Source organism: Staurois parvus, unplaced genomic scaffold, assembly GCF_062004578.1.
Source record: "Staurois parvus isolate SC_StPar_1 unplaced genomic scaffold, SC_StPar_1.0 ptg000336l, whole genome shotgun sequence".
NCBI classification, from domain to species: domain Eukaryota; kingdom Metazoa; phylum Chordata; class Amphibia; order Anura; family Ranidae; genus Staurois; species Staurois parvus.
The window spans coordinates 4,264,187-4,280,168 of record NW_028318132.1 but is presented as its reverse complement, the minus strand read 5'-3'; the positions used below and the strand labels follow the sequence as shown (position 1 = coordinate 4,280,168).

The 15,982-nt window shown below is 38.0% G+C and overlaps 1 protein-coding gene across 2 annotated transcripts in view; it reads right to left on the bottom strand.

Moving 5' to 3' along the window:
- MYO18B (myosin XVIIIB) overlaps positions 1-15,982 on the bottom strand; it is an 810,748-nt gene that overhangs the window by 264,693 nt on the left and 530,073 nt on the right. For both annotated transcript variants that reach the window (XM_089684120.1, XM_089684121.1), the window contains exons 32-34: positions 15,724-15,924; positions 13,068-13,178; positions 11,622-11,726 (exon numbers count right to left, since the gene is read on the bottom strand). In XM_089684120.1, coding sequence (XP_089540246.1) covers positions 11,622-11,726; positions 13,068-13,178; positions 15,724-15,924 — 417 coding nt within the window. The remainder of the gene's footprint in view (positions 1-11,621; positions 11,727-13,067; positions 13,179-15,723; positions 15,925-15,982) is intronic.

The window sequence follows — 15,982 nt, the reverse complement described above, 5'->3', positions numbered from 1 at the left end:
TATTTCATATGACATAAACTCTGCTCACAAGTGGCTGTTTTATCCTACAGTGGAGTTACTGTGATATTGTGCAATTATGTCACAAAAGATATACATAAGGAGATTCTATATCACATGAGGCATTGAGCATTGGCTTTATATTTAAACTACTATATTTCAATACTATAGTCAATCCATATCCTGCCATTTTTGATTATAAAGAAATACAGCCTATTGCAGGCATGAACTTTGTAGAGGATCTCTCTGCTCTGCTGAACCTTTGATGGATAACAACATATACATTTGACATGATCAGTACTTTTATGCACATATCAATTCATTCCTGTACACATACTCCAGGATGATCTCACATATACACAAGAATTCTGCAGAGTCATAGATATAGGCACAGGCCAGAGCCCAGGAGAAGGTAGTTATTGTGTAGTATTTATTGAATAAAACAATTACATCCACGTGGAGCAAAGCATAAAAGCAAACAGCCACACTTACAAGTTTGGCTGCCGGACCATCGCATGGACTCGGAGAGGAGGCGGGTCCCTTTGTGCGTGTGCATGAAACGCATCATGGAGCAGCCTACGTGCTGATGTCACGCCACCGAGTCCATGCGATGGTCCGGCGGCAATGCTTATAAGTGTGGCTGTTTGGTTTTTTGCTTTGCTCCACTTAGATGTAATTGTTTTATTCAATAAATACTACATTATATAATACCTTCTCCTGGGATCTGGTTTGTGAGCTCTTTTTTAGGATTTTCCACTGCAAGGCCACATGTCCGTTCCTGTAATTGAGAAGTAATATGCTCTTCAGAGGGATCTCTGTATAAAGCCCAGGTATTTTGCATTTCTGAATTTGTTTCCATAAGGCTGCATGTCCATTCCAGCAATGGAGAAGTAATATGCTCTTCAGAGGGATTTCTGTATGAAGGCTGGTTGATTTTTATTTCTGCTGAGTGCATAGTGGTGGAGGATTGTCACAGATGTACTCTGCATGGATGTCACTTCAACTTTTTGTTCATTATTGATTTTTCACACTGAAGGACACTTCACTCTTTGAACTTTATTTATGGTTATTTCCATTTATATGTTTGATTTATATTAAGTCCACATAAAAATTTTGTTTTTCACATATTTTATTGTATTACATATAAGCGCTGCACCTTTAAACATACCTAAAAACAAATGTCTATATTCCCATTGAAGGAAGAAGTTAAGGTCTGGGGTGAGATGAGGGATGGAAGATCAACATGTAAGTTTTCATTTACAATCACCTGACAAAGTTATATCCTTTTAACATGGATGATGTGAAGCATCTTGTATACGTCCACTAGTGAATGCATTTCTGACATGTCATCCTCTCTTTGGAGGACTTGGTGCGACTCCAGGATACCATAGACCACAGAACCAATCTTGACCTTAAGAAAGTTTACTTGGCATCAGAAGGTACATATTTCCTTGCCATGGCCCCCACAGTGGTGGTAAACCCTGCAAGTGTCTTGGTGGATAATGTGGAAACAATGATCCAGTCATGCAATGACAAAAATAGAACTTAATAGCCTCAAAAAAAGAACAAATGCTTTTGTCAGATTATTTATAGAGATGAGCGAATCGAACCTGGCGAAGTGGAATTCGTTTAGAATATTAGGAAAAATTCGATTCGCGTCGATTCCGAATATTAGCAAACTTCGGATGCACGAATCGAATTTTCCCCGATCCGGCAAAAAGTGTCCCTGCAGAGAGCTCCGCTATTTCTGACAGTTCTCTGACAGTTCCTTCACATTTACAGCGGTTGAAACATTGTATCTATTTGTTTCCATTTAGGATACAGATGTTTTTATTCGGAAACAAATAGATACAATGTTTCAACCGCTGTAAATGTGAAGGAACTGTCAGAGAACTGTCAGAAATAGCGGAGCTCTCTGCAGATACACTTTTTGCTGGAATGGAATTCTTCTTCATCCTCATCCTACTTCTTCTTCTTCTTCATCCTCATCCTACTTCTTCTTCTTCTTCTTCTTCATCCTCATCCTTCTTCTTCTTCTTCTTCTTCATCCTCATCCTACTTCTTCTTCTTCTTACTTCTTCTTCATCCTCATCCTACTTCTTCTTCTTCTTCTTCTTTTTCATCCTCATCCTACTTCTTCTTCTTCTTCTTCATCCTCATTCTTCTTCTTCTTCTTCTTCATCCTCATCCTACTTCTTCTTCTTCTTCTTCATCCTCATTCTTCTTCTTCTTCATCCTCATCCTACTTCTTCTTCTTCTTCTTCATCCTCATCCTACTTCTACTTCTTCTTCTTCTTCATCCTCATCCTACTTCTTCTTCTTCTTCTTCTTCTTCATCCTCATCCTACTTCTTCTTCTTCTTCTTCTTCTTCTACTTCTTCTTCTTCTTCTTCTTCTTCATCCTCATCCTACTTCTTCTTCTTCTTCTTCTTCTTCTTCTTTTCATTCTTCTTCTTTTCATTCTTCTTCTTCTTTTCATTCTTCTTCTTCTTCTTTTCATTCTTCTTCTTCTTTTCATTCTTCTTCTTCTTCTTTTCATTCTTCTTTTCATTCTTCTTCTTCTTCTTTTCATTCTTCTTCTTCTTCTTTTCATTCTTCTTTTCATTCTTCTTCTTCTTTTCATTCTTCTTCTTCTTCTTTTCATTCTTCTTCTTCTTCTTTTCATTCTTCTTCTTCTTTTCATTCTTCTTCTTCTTCTTTTCTTTCTTCTTTTCATTCTTCTTCTTTTCATTCTTCTTCTTCTTCTTTTCATTCTTCTTTTCATTCTTCTTCTTTTCATTCTTCTTCTTATTTTCATTCTTCTTCTTCTTCTTTTCATTCTTTTTCTTCTTCTTTTCATTCTTCTTTTCATTCTTCTTCTTCTTCTTCTTTCATTCTTCTTTTCATTCTTCTTCTTCTTTTCATTCTTCTTCTTCTTTTCATTCTTCTTCTTCTTCTTCTCATTCTTCTTTTCATTCTTCTTCTTTTCATTCTTCTTCTTCTTTTCATTCTTCTTCTTTTCATTCTTCCTTTCATTCTTCTTTTCATTCTCCTTTTCATTCTTCTTCTTCTTCTTTTCATTCTTCTTCTTTTCATTCTTCCTTTCATTCTTCTTTTCATTCTCCTTTTCATTCTTCTTCTTCTTCTTTTCATTCTTCTTTTCATTCTTCTTCTTCTTCTTTTCATTCTTCTTCTTTTCATTCTTCTTTTTATTCTTCTTTTTTTCATTCTTCTTCTTTTCATTCTTCTTCTTCTTCTTTTCATTCTTCTTCTTCTTCTTTTCATTCTTCTTCTTTTCATTCCTCTTTTCATTCTTCTTCTTCTTTTCATTCTTCTTCTTCTTCTTTTCATTCTTCTTCTTCTTTTCATTCTTCTTCTTCTTCTTCATCTTCTTCTTCATCTTCTTCCTCGTGCCCCGTGACTGCCCAAATGAGTGAAGTGTGCGGTGATTCAAAGATCGACGGCACTCATCTGCATGTCATACTGACTGACAGTATTATTTCTCTTCCCCAGCAGACTCCAAGGGCATTTAAATTAAAGGTACAGTGTTCTGCACTAATATAAAGGCTCTCTGAAGCCTAGAAACCCTTTTAATAAGTTAAATTTGCAGCGAATAAATTTGCATCGAATCAAATTTATTCCGAAAATTCGGCGAATCAGCCGAATCTAATTTTTGAATAATTCGCTCATCTCTAATTATTTACATGAATTGGCAATTGATATCCTTCATGTCTCTTCTCATTCCATGCTATATTCATTTACAGTTAAATGGGTGCTGTGGCTTAGGCCTCTTAACTAGAACCTAGGTTCTAAGCAATCATTGTGTAAGGACCCCTATGGAGGACAATTGCTCTTTGGTAACAAGCTTGACAAAGTAATTTCCAGGGTCACAGGAGGCAATTTTGGTTTTATGTGGCAGGAGAGATGCCTCATGAAGCTGGGAAGATTTCAGTCCCACCAATCTCCTCCAGAATACTCTAAGAAAGCTAAAAGTTACTTCCTATGGAAAGAGTTCAAGAGAATATGAAGTGGTGCACATTCTTTATTCTCAAAGTCATCAAAACCCACCACTTTCTTTGGACAAAAGCAGCAGAAATAATTTTGAGGATGTGTTCACACAGTCTTGTCCTGCAGGGGGCAGTTTGCCCCATCTTGGATAGATCTGTGCAGAGGCTGTCTTGGATCTGTGATTCAAGTTCATTCCCTCAAAGATTCTGAGTGATCCCAGAAATAGAACATTCTTCTGTGGTATATTGCAGAACTGCTGAATAAATGGGCAGTTGTTTGCATTCCTCAGGACCATACTCCCTGATATTTTTGACCAGGAAAAGGAAATGGAGAGAGGAGATCAGTAATCAACTCAGGGTCCTCAACAAACATATACTGTAGTTGTCCAACACTTCAAAATGGAATCTATCGAAACCATACTGCAAGCAATAATCCTGGGAGATAGGATGCTATCAGGGGCGGACTGACAACTCATGGGGCCCCCGGGCAATAGGGGATCATGGGGCCCCTGTATCCTTGCCCAAACTCAAAAAAGCCTATGAAAAAGGTACCAGGGGCATCTCATGGGGCCCCCTGCTGCCCCCGGGCCCTCAGGCAGTGCCTGAGTTTCCAAATGGTCAGTCCGCCCCTGGATGCTATTCATCTTTGTAAGAGATGCATTTTTGCATGTTCCCATTCAAGAAGCACACCAGAAGTACATTTGTCTCCAAGTGAAAGATATACATTATCAGTTCATATGTTTTACTCTTCGGAGTCTCTACATCCACATTTTTAAAGCCCCTATTAAGAGTTGTCTTGTTAATCAGACTGGAAGGTGTAAGAATATACCATTACTTGGATATGTCTTGTTGCCAGAGTTAAAAGCAACTTATAAACCATATGGAAAGAGTACTAAGATTACTGAAGAAGGTTGGCTAGATCACCAATCACAACAAGTCACACAATATTAGCCTTTGCCAGCTTGCCAGAGAAGAAAATCCCTGTCTCTTGGGAGTGATTACATTGTATTTTTAGTGCTGTCAGCTTTCCATCTTTCAGCAGCTCTGTGCCTCAATATCATAGGAATGCTAGTGTTCGCAATAGCCACAGTGAAATGGGTAAAATAGCACCTTTGGAAGTGTCAGTGTGTTTTCATTCATTAGTGGCCATTGGGGTCCCTTCATAAACATCAAATGAAATTCAGTCTGTGGTGGTAGATCAACAGAACAATCCTGATGAATTGTCACTCTGTTGGACCATCCTCCCAGCTGACACCAATTTTACTGTGTGGATGTCACGTAGCTGGTCAAGGCCGAGGTGACGAGAGGGCTTTCCCTTATATCTCCTGTCCTGGAGGTGATGACAGGGTATAACAGGACACAGAGTGACATGAGTGCTTTGTAGGACACCTTGGTCAGAAGAACCTTGCAGCAGGTGCCAAGCAGCAGGCAGACTGATAAGTTGGCTGATGCAGACACCGAAGCAGGTGTAGAATCGTGGTCAGCAAACAGGCTGGCAAGCAGGCAGATGTAGGATACTCTGGCAGATGTGGAGGCACTGTAGAAGGTACAGAACAACAGGCAGCAAGCAGCCTGATGCAAGATTTCAGGTGGTCAGGTGGGCAGGAAATGGTATCAGCCAGGCAGCAGAGGTGCAGAATCAGGAACCAAAATAGAGTCAGAGCTAGGCCAGGGTCAGTATCGGTCAAGCAAAGAAGGTACCAAAACAGCAGACAGAAGGCAGGGTGAGGTCACAAGCCAGAATCAGCAACAAGGTATCGGGACAAACAGGATCAAGACAAGCCGAGAAGTACAGGATCAGGTCACAAATTATAAAAGCTAATGATGACTCAGCAATCCTCTGGTTTCTGGAGCCACTTTAAATAGGCAACTGAGCGCAAAGTATTAATGCTCGCTCACGCTAATGCACATGCACAGGCATGCACGCAAGTTAAGGCACGTCTAGTTGTCAATGAGAATATGAGCATGCGTACATCTTCGCGCTTAACTGTGAATATGATTTCCTTGACAGTGGGGTGCCTATGTGGATAACCTTCTGACACACTGACTCTGGAAATTCAACACCTTGGACATTCTGTTGAATGTCCTGAAATTACAAGTGACAGGCTGTGCATTGAGAGAGTTTGCCCAACAATTAGAGAAGTAGGCTGTTCAGTTAAGGCAAGTCTAGCCTATGTCAGGAGTCAAAGCAGAACACGCAATTGTTCGAAGATGGCAGAAGTGGAACTTATCATAAACTGGACATAGTTATATCTACTGTACATTATATTATAGCAACCTACATCCCAGGGCCAGAGAATCAGCAAATGGACTACTTGTCCAGAACAGCTGTATACAACAATAAGTGGTCCTTGAGGCTGGAGGTGTTTGTCTGGCTAGCACATCACTGTGGTTAACCTGAGATAGACCTCTTCGGTGTCTCATCAAAACAGCAAGCTGCAGGCTCCAAGGTTTCTCACAAATACCCAGGCAACAGTCATGGAAGTGCTTACTGTTTTTTGCATGATCAGTGCCTTTCCTCTGACTTCACTCATAGACAAGTTCATCAGGAGATTATTGCAGATAGCAGTGGTGGCTCTAACGATACTGCCACTTTGGCTAAGACCCCCCTGGTTGCAGCTCACCATTCAACAACCAATTATTTTCCCATGAATTCCACACCTGATGTTTCAGGGTGAAATCATTAATCTTTTCCCCTCTGTTCAAATGAGGTTCATGGCCTGGTTCTTGGTTGGGCAAATATAGTGCAGTAAGAGTGTCCAAAGAAAGAAAACAGTATGAATCACATCTCTAAGGCTAGGTTCACACCTATGCAGGTTGCGTTTGAGCCGTCTCTGCATTGTGTTTTGCGTTGTGTTTTGTGTTTCTGCGCCTGCATTTTTCCTGCCTTTTGCGGGGGGATTTTTTTCATTTTTTACATTTTTCTTGTTGCTAGTTAGATTTAAAATGCAAAACGCATCAAAAATGGGGCAAAAACACAGCTAAAATGCACTACATGCTTTTCTGCAGCATTTCCATTGAAGTCTATAGAACCAAAAACACAACTTTTTGCATTAAAAAAGTCCCTGACCCTTTACAAAAAACGCATCAGGTGAAAATGCAGATATTTGAACATGTCCCATAGGAAATCATGTTAAATGGATTGTACTGCATTTCTGCAAAATGCTGAGGAAAATGTTTGGGTGTGAACCTAGGGTAATAGAGTATGGAGTTACTTAGTTCAGTCTGCTGTTGGATGTGACTTTGATCCTGCAGAGCTTCTGGTGCAGTATGTACTGGCATTTCTCCAGTCTAGTCTGGAAAAGGGTCTTAGCTTGAGTTCCCTCAAAGCACCGGTGTCTGCTCTGTCCGCATTTACTGAGTGGGATACCAATACCTTAATCATTTAGTTTCTGAAAGCTATACTCATCAGACCCCCGCAAGTTAAATCCTAGTTGGTTGTTATAGAAATAATTTCATTTTGCAACAGTGTTAACAAATGAGCTCCTACGTACCAGTTTCTAAAACAATGGTGCTGTAATTAAGCACATACTTGTTTTAATATCTAAACTGCAAAACAACATCCATAAATGGTTCAGCTGCCATGAACTGTAACTACTGACATCTCATCATTTATTTATAAGTGCCTAAGCAGTTATTCTGTACCTGTATCTCTAGATTGCCACAACTCTTTATTGATGCATTTTAAGCTTTGCATTTATTAGTTTCTAATAAACATCATTTTAAGTGCTTTATCCAATTTGCTGTCTGCACTGTCAATATCAATAATATTTTCATGATATTAAGTACTGTTAGTAAAATATATGTCTCTCTATGCATAAAGACATTGTTAGAAGTAAAGCTATGCATCTAGGAGGACTGCCTTGCATAGAAAAACACAGAACTCTCTCTAGCTAATTGTCAGTGGTTCTTAGGCTGGTATATCATGCTTTGATGTGATACTAATTAGTCTACAGCACTTGCTGGCCTTTTTATCCTTCCTGATTTAATTGAGGAAAATGTATGACTTGAACATTGTGTCATGAAAGCTGCTTCATACATGAGTGAGATCATGGCCATGTCTTTAATCTGTGCTGTTTTTAAGTTTGCTGCCTATGTTACAGGCATATTAAGCAGCAGTTCTCTACACAAGTGCAAAATCCGCCTACATCCATTAAGAAGCAGTCAGGGACAGAGGGAAAACAGTGCTAAAATAGAATCTTGTATTTAAAGATGTAGTAGAAAGTATACATTCAGCTTTGGCGGATGGAGAATTTGTTATATATTTAGTATTGATTTACAGCCATACTGTCAAATTGAAGAAAACCGATTGATTGTTTATTATGCTTAATATTGATCTACAGACAAGCAGGCACTTTAGAAAAAAAAACAGATTTGCAAAAGATAACTGTAAAAAGGCATGTTTTATACTATGGGCCTCTTTTCTAAACCATATGTATGTATATTGTCACATCAATGTGTCCGAAATGATCAATGGAGTGGGCCTGATGTGATAAGCAGATTGCATTTTACTTCAATGTCTCCATTAATCACTCAAAAATTGCACATTTGTGAGATTTTTGGGCGATTCTTTGTTTGTTTTTTCTATTTCGGTATACCTCATGAGATAATCTCATAACGTCCTGACTAATGCCTGTAATAAAAAATGTAACTCCATTTTTATTCACTAAACTGAAATGTTGCTTGGTCAGTGTCAGAACACCCAACAATTTAATGCATCTTCACACAAAGAAAGGTGTTTAAAAAGTTCTGGTCCTAGATGGGGATTGCAGTTTGGTATTGCAAGGTTCAATAAAGTTTGATGAAATCTGACATCATCGGTGTGGAACCTTTTGCTTTCCTTGTGTATCTGGACTCCCTTTGATTGGTACCCAGAGTTCAGGGGGTGGGGGATTTTCATACAGGCTTGGAGTGGGGTATCTATATCTCTATGCTAAAAATGTCCTCATTGTCATTGTAATGATATATACGGTTGTCCTCGTGTGCACTAAATTTGACCGGTTCATATAGTATACTATAAACACTACCAGATTTCCTCAATAAAATAGAAGAAGATACAATCATAATTACATTTAATAAAAAGAATTGCAATCAATAGACCTCAGTTTACTACAGTTGGTTAAAAAAAAAACATTCAAACTGGTTGCCATGGGTTATTGTAGTTTATATTGCATATATATTTCAAAATATATACTGTATACTTATTATTATCTTTCTAAAGTTTAAGCTTTAAATACAAACAAAGAGGTTAATAATGTACAGTTTTTAAATATAATAATACCTATGAGAGTAACCTTCACTGTCTTTCCAGAAGAAAACTGTAACCAAATACATTCAGACTGAACACCAGTAACACCTACCAGAAATTTTCCACACTCCCTTTTTCCCTTATGTTCAGCATTTCCCTGTAAGAGAAAACCTATACAACAGCAATACTAGAGCTGAATTTGTATTTTATTTTGTTATAAACCATATCAATTCTTGTAACTACTGGCATCAAAGGAGAATGAAAACTGAGAACATGATTCTGGCATCAGATAAATTTCTATTGTGGGAATTAGCAACCTCAAAAGCTTGTAGAAACAGTTTACCTAGGTTTTGCAGTACTGAATTCTAGTCCATACCCTCCGGAGCTATCCCTTCAAGAAGCTGTCACCTGCACTTAGCCAATTATGAATGGTCAAGGCATTCCCAGCCCAGCATCCACTCGTATACAAGTGTATATGTGTGGCTGTGGGGCGGAAAAGGCCTTGGTTGATTAGCCCAGTACAGGCTTGCTTAGGGGGGTTCAAACGGGGATCCAAACACACTCAAGCTCATCCCTTCTAGAGACCCAGACACCTAAATGTACACCACCGTGGGTCTCATGTATACAGGTGAGCTCATACTAGCAACCACGTGATCTAGGCTGGCAAGGCTGGGAGTTGGGAAGCAGCAGTATCTTATTGATAGCAAGAAATAGGTACTTTTTACTTCAAATAAAAATGTGCTTTGTTAACACTGACATGTGCCCTATTGATTCATGTGAGGAGTAGAGTATAATGAGAGGTCCACTTTAATTACCCTCTGTATTGAGCTGCTTACATTAGACACTTAAGGATACGCAATATGCTTTTGTATTCTCTGATTATGAATTATGACCAATGCTTTAAATTAGTGAGTCTCAGCATTTGTTATGTCAAGGGTCACTTGGCAACACTTTTAAAGCAGTAAGGACAACTGAATAGTAAAAAATATCTGAGTGGCAAACTAACTTTTTACTGTTCTATTAGAGACAGAACATAATGTTTAAATTTAAACATTTTAAGAACAAAAAAAAAAGGGTTTATGATTTATGCAGTTAAGGGACCACCAGAGGTTTGCAGACCATTGCAGTGTCTGCTAAACCTGTTCTAAAACATCATTATTATTGGTGGTTCACAGATCTCATAATCTGTGAAATAATTATTCCGATTAATTCAGAAGTCTGTTTACCTGTAACAAAGTCTGCTAGTGGTATTTGAAACCACTTTTTTTTTTTCTTTTTACAAAAGAAGCATTGCAATAAATGCCTGCAGATTTCCAAATTAAATAGAATCCAACTTAGTGATTGAAGTCAGCTCAGATACTAGTTAAAAGATTTGTCAGCTTAAATTATATGTTAAACCAACTTGTTTTCATTTTTTTTCTTTTGGATATCATAGGGAATAGTTAAATTCCTGCTCAGGTGTTCTTTGCTATATGTGTGCCATTGTGGGGATTTTCCTTCATTTCCTGTTCTGAAGACAGGAAGTGAGAGGAAATCTTTCCAAATTGGAGAAACTGCTCTTTCTGACAGTTGTTATCATAACAAGTGTTTCCACTGGATGATCTCACCTCTATTTCTGTTGTGATAACAACTCAAAATTTTCAAAGAAAGGACTTCTACATGTAATACATTGTCATACAGCAAAATGTATGATTTTTCTTGCATGTAAGCACATAGAATAGTCAACATGGTTTGTTTATGAGATGGAAGAAACTTTCGTGCTCACAGGCTTTTTATATTGGGCAATATATTTTCTGCTGTGATGCAATCACTAGTTGCTTATTTCCTGGCTGACTTCAATATCACTAACACTATAATAAGCATGCACTCAGTGAAACCAGAACAAACACAATTTCTGATCTGTAGGCTTGTCCTTAGTCAAGTGTAGCTAATCACATGAATCAGCATGACAGCAAGGCAGCTAACACTTTCAGACAGGGCAGTCAAAGGTGGCAGATTCCATAGGTCTTCTTTTACACTGTTCTTGCCACAGTGTCTAGAGGACTTAAAGTATACCTTGCCATTGACTATGTAGTCATAAAATATATAAAGTGTTGAAAAAGAAGCAGCATTTAGCCCTATGTGAAAAAGTGTTGGGTCATCTATGCCCTGCTCTTACTGTCTGCTGTTCTGGGGTGCTACCAGCTGTACGGCCACATTTTGAGGAAAGCTAAAACATGTTATTCCTACCTCTCCAGAAAGAAACACTAGTGCAAATACACTAGTTTTTCTCTAAAATAGAATTAGTGGTGTTACACTTTTCACTGTAAGACTTGATATACTACAACGTATGAAAACCTGTTATTAAGTTTAAATAATGGTGAGCTGTCAGAATCTTTGCCATTCCCTACCTGTTCACAGAGGGTTCCAATAAGCCCTTCCAAGTCTTGTTTTTCATGAAGTACCATCTGTTTTTCCTCATACTCCTGCTCTAACTGCATCTCAAACTGTCGAAGCTAGAAACCAGAAAAGGAGAAGAAAAAGGTTTATAAAATATTCATATTTATGCATTCTGACTACTTTTATTTTATAATTTCCTGTAATAAAAGTGACTGAACATGCCTGTGGCTCCATTTATTTCTTATATTTTCTATACTTACATATAGGTTTAAAACTTTGATCTTCCTAAACATGGTAAAACCAAATATTTTTTCTTCCAGGGGTACATCAAATAACCTGAAGGGACATTTACCTTTTTTTTTTAGCTCTGCCTGGATGAGTTTTACCTTTTTGAATCAGCCTGTTTTTGGTAGAGTCTGTTTAAGCCATATTGCCAGCTGTCCCCATGACAAGTTACTGTATTCTGCATTTTTTTTATAACATGACTCAGAAATCTATTTTTGTTCATGCTGCTTAGCTAGCCCATTCATTCACAATTAATTCTTTTATTGATAACCAACCAGTAAGGCTCGCCATACATTATACAATTTTCTTGAGAATTTTTCTCTAGATTTACCAAAAATCATATAATATGAGGTCAAACCTAAACAACACTTTTCAGTTGTATCCAGTTAGACAGGCACTACATAGTTGAATGTAAATCTAAAGGAAATTGGGTAGAAATTGGACAGAACATTGTAAAAATAATTGTATAGTGTATGGCCAGCCTTAGCCCAAATGTTTTGGCTGCAACTCCAAATTATTCAGCAAGTCGCAGTGCAGATACATTTTAAGATTACAAATCATGGTTCCCTGATTTATTTTTATTTTTTTATTGCATAAAATGGTTTTAGATATCAGCCCAAATGTTTATAAATATATTTTACAAAAAGTGTGCATTTTTACATCCTTACTCCTTTCACTTTCAGTATCCCATCAATAATATGTAAACTTACTCAATCAAAATTATAATCTGTAGCGCAAAATATATGGCCTGTAAACAGGCAAATATGATTTTATATAACTGATTAAAATGCTGTAGTTGAACTGCTAAAATGGAAACATTTAATTAATGACCAGTTTTAAATGCCTTTGGCTTCATCAGCAAGAAACATCTGGTATGGTTTTCCCTTTACAATTTGTTGGACATTTCAGAAACGTAATCCCCAATGATAATATTTATTCTAAAATAAAAATGAATTAAATAAAAATAAATCTGTGCAAAGGGAAATAGAACAACATTATACAAAAAGAAAATAAAAATGAAATATGACAATTCCCTGTGGTAAAAATAAATAACTTTGAAAGTATGTTAATTGTTTTATTCGTAATGAATTCCAAAACCTATACCCAAAACACACATATGCCCTTCCAGCACAGAATTTCATGCTTGCATCAGTAACCGATCATTAACATACCCTTCTTTGACATGACTGGCGAATATCCTCCAGTTCTTCCTCCTTGTCCTCCAATTCTTTCTGATGCATCTGTTTCATACGCTCAATTTCCATTTCAAAACGGACACGCATCTGTTGTGGAGGAAGAAAGAAACGTCTTTTAGTTACAGTGTATCAACAAAGATTAACCAGACAAATGATCCACTATGCATGTTTTTTAGTTATACGTGTATCTAAACTTGTCCCTTGGGTTCTGATGTGATGTTGAGCCAGGCTGGTAACCCTGTGCCTAGGTCTCTTCATCTCTATATGTCTTCTTTGCATGCATTAATTTTCCATACAACATTCAGTACTCTATTCGGTGTACTTAGCAGCTTAGCCCAGTGGCTCTTCTTTTGCTCCGCAGGCATACTTTTCCGTAAACATATAGACAATCATGCCACTGGTTAGATGCAGTTGTAAGGAACCTAAAGAGCAATGGGGCTGGGAACATACATTTAAAGCCCAATTCCACCTATTTTATTTTTTCAAAAACTTTTCTCCACTTTTTATGTGTGCACATTTAAAAGTGGTACTTACCTAGTGTACATTTTTTTATCCCTCCCCACTGCTTCTTCTTTAGCAGCTGCCACCTAACTTCCAATTCTGAGCAAAGACACCTTCCCTGTTCAGGTCATCATGATGTTGGGTCATGTCTGTGCTGTGCCTGTGCCTAGAATGTCTGTGCTCACTGCAGTATAAAACAGTTACAGAATGGCACACACAAGGGTGTTCAGATGTATAAGCATGTCCCCTCCTTGACACAAGAGCAACAGTGGAAGAGACAACAGTGATCACTTGACAGTCACTTAGTTTCTTTTAAGGTTTATATATTGGTATGTAATAAAATGAGAGGTGTGTGTGTTTGGGGTGAGTGGGGTGGGAATCAGACTGGTTGGGTTTATTAGTAGCTGAAGATTGACTTTAATCTTGGTAATACATTTGTAGAAAAAGACTGGCGACTGATTGTATAAGCAAGGGCTTGCATTATAGGTCCACTGCCAGTTGGGTCTCACCATAGTTGTAATCCCTGTTCCAACCCTGTTGATGGGCATAATAAGAAAAAACATATTCTCTGCCTCAATCTCTGTTATTTCCCATGCATGTGATACCTCTCCTTTAAACTACAAATTGGTACTTTAGCTCTTAGAAGCTCAGTATAGCCTTCCAAAAAAAGAGAAGATATTCATGTTTTGCATTCCATCACATACAAATAGCAGGATTTTTCCTCCTTATAGAGAAGCTGAAAGAGATATGCAGATCATTGCACCACTATTGGCCAGACATAGCCTTATATTCTGAATAAAAACTGCATACAGCTGTTTCAGGCTATTTGGCCATCAGTGCATTGTATGGAAACCATGGCTTCAATGTAGTAGGACTTGGGATCCAAGGAGACAGTATAACCATACAGGTTTTGGGGAGAATACATTAAAGCAATCAAAAAACCCTCAACCCTCAGCTAAAGTCAGCACAAGAAAGTCTTTCTATAACAGAAGGCAGTCCCAATAGTGGTAGACAGGTGCACAATTATTTTGGCCCAGCATACATGTTTATGGTTGGATAAGACACCTGTGGCAGCAGAGGTCTTATTTCTGAAAGACTGCAAAATGATAGATTTCAGGGTATTGAGTTATTTTCCCTTAACACAGAGTGGTTTTGTTTTCTGAATTGATATTTATCAACCAACAATTGTCTCAAGTCCATGAGCAGCCTCAAAATTAACATATATGATGCAGTGTGTCATTAGTAATAACACAGCCATTTTTGTTTGTCTGACCCATCCTTCCTCCCTGTGACAATTTAATTACCCATTGGCCCTAACAGTAGGACTGTAAATTTTACATTTCCTTTAACAAGATGCCAGCACTGTGTGTTCTGCAGTGAAATTGCTCCACAGCGTTGCCCCCCTGTGGACTCAAGTTGTCTTGTATGGACCTAAAGTTTTAAAATTACTTTAAGTAAGTAACAAACAAAAAAGAAGCCTAGTGTTAAACCAAATGAATAAAGTTGACCTTTGGAAGCACCCATGCCCATGTTATATGACTGCCCCAACCCTTGCACCTATCACTTTTACTTGGTCTATATGTAAATGTATAGACAAAATATATAAATAATGCTATAGTAAATAAAAAATGAATTGATTACAGTTATTAACCACAATACAAACGTTTTTGCTTTACTGGACCTTTAGGCTAGGTTCACACTTCACCTTTCACATGGGGAAGTCTCCTTTGAGATCAGCTGGGGATCTGTCCACTGATCCCTTGATGATCAGAGCAGGCAGGTCCATGTCCACTCCATATTTATGCAGAGTGGACATGGACAGAGCCTGCTTTACTGTATGGGTGCCTGGAAGTAAAGGAACTCTGGTATCTGTTTACACCTGACTGCTCTTTGATCCGATAAGCCTAGACAGAAGGGGACAGATCCACTTCCTTGTTTTTTTAGTGGACCAGATTGGACTGGAGGTAGGCGGGTGTAAACAGACAGAAGTCAATTTACACTTGCCAGTCCATAGGGGTAAATGGACCATCCAATCAGATCCATCTGAAAAACTGATAAGCAGACTTCATCGGACCCTTTGTGTGAATGGGGCCTAACTGGTACAAAACATATAAATTAGTTACAGAATTACCTGCTCAAGGTGCTGTATGGAATTTGCTTGCTCCACCAACTGCTGGCTTTGTTCTGCAACACTGGATTCCAATTCCCATACCTTCTTCTTCAGAGACACCACAGAATTGCTATCCAGGCCACTGGAAGAAGAAAGCTCTTTTATTTGTTTCCCCAACACTTCCAGATGTTTTGATAAATTTGATGTCTCCTTTTCCTTTTGCTGTGAAAAATATATAGGATAAAAAAAGCTATTTATTCAGATGGCTAGTATTAACTAA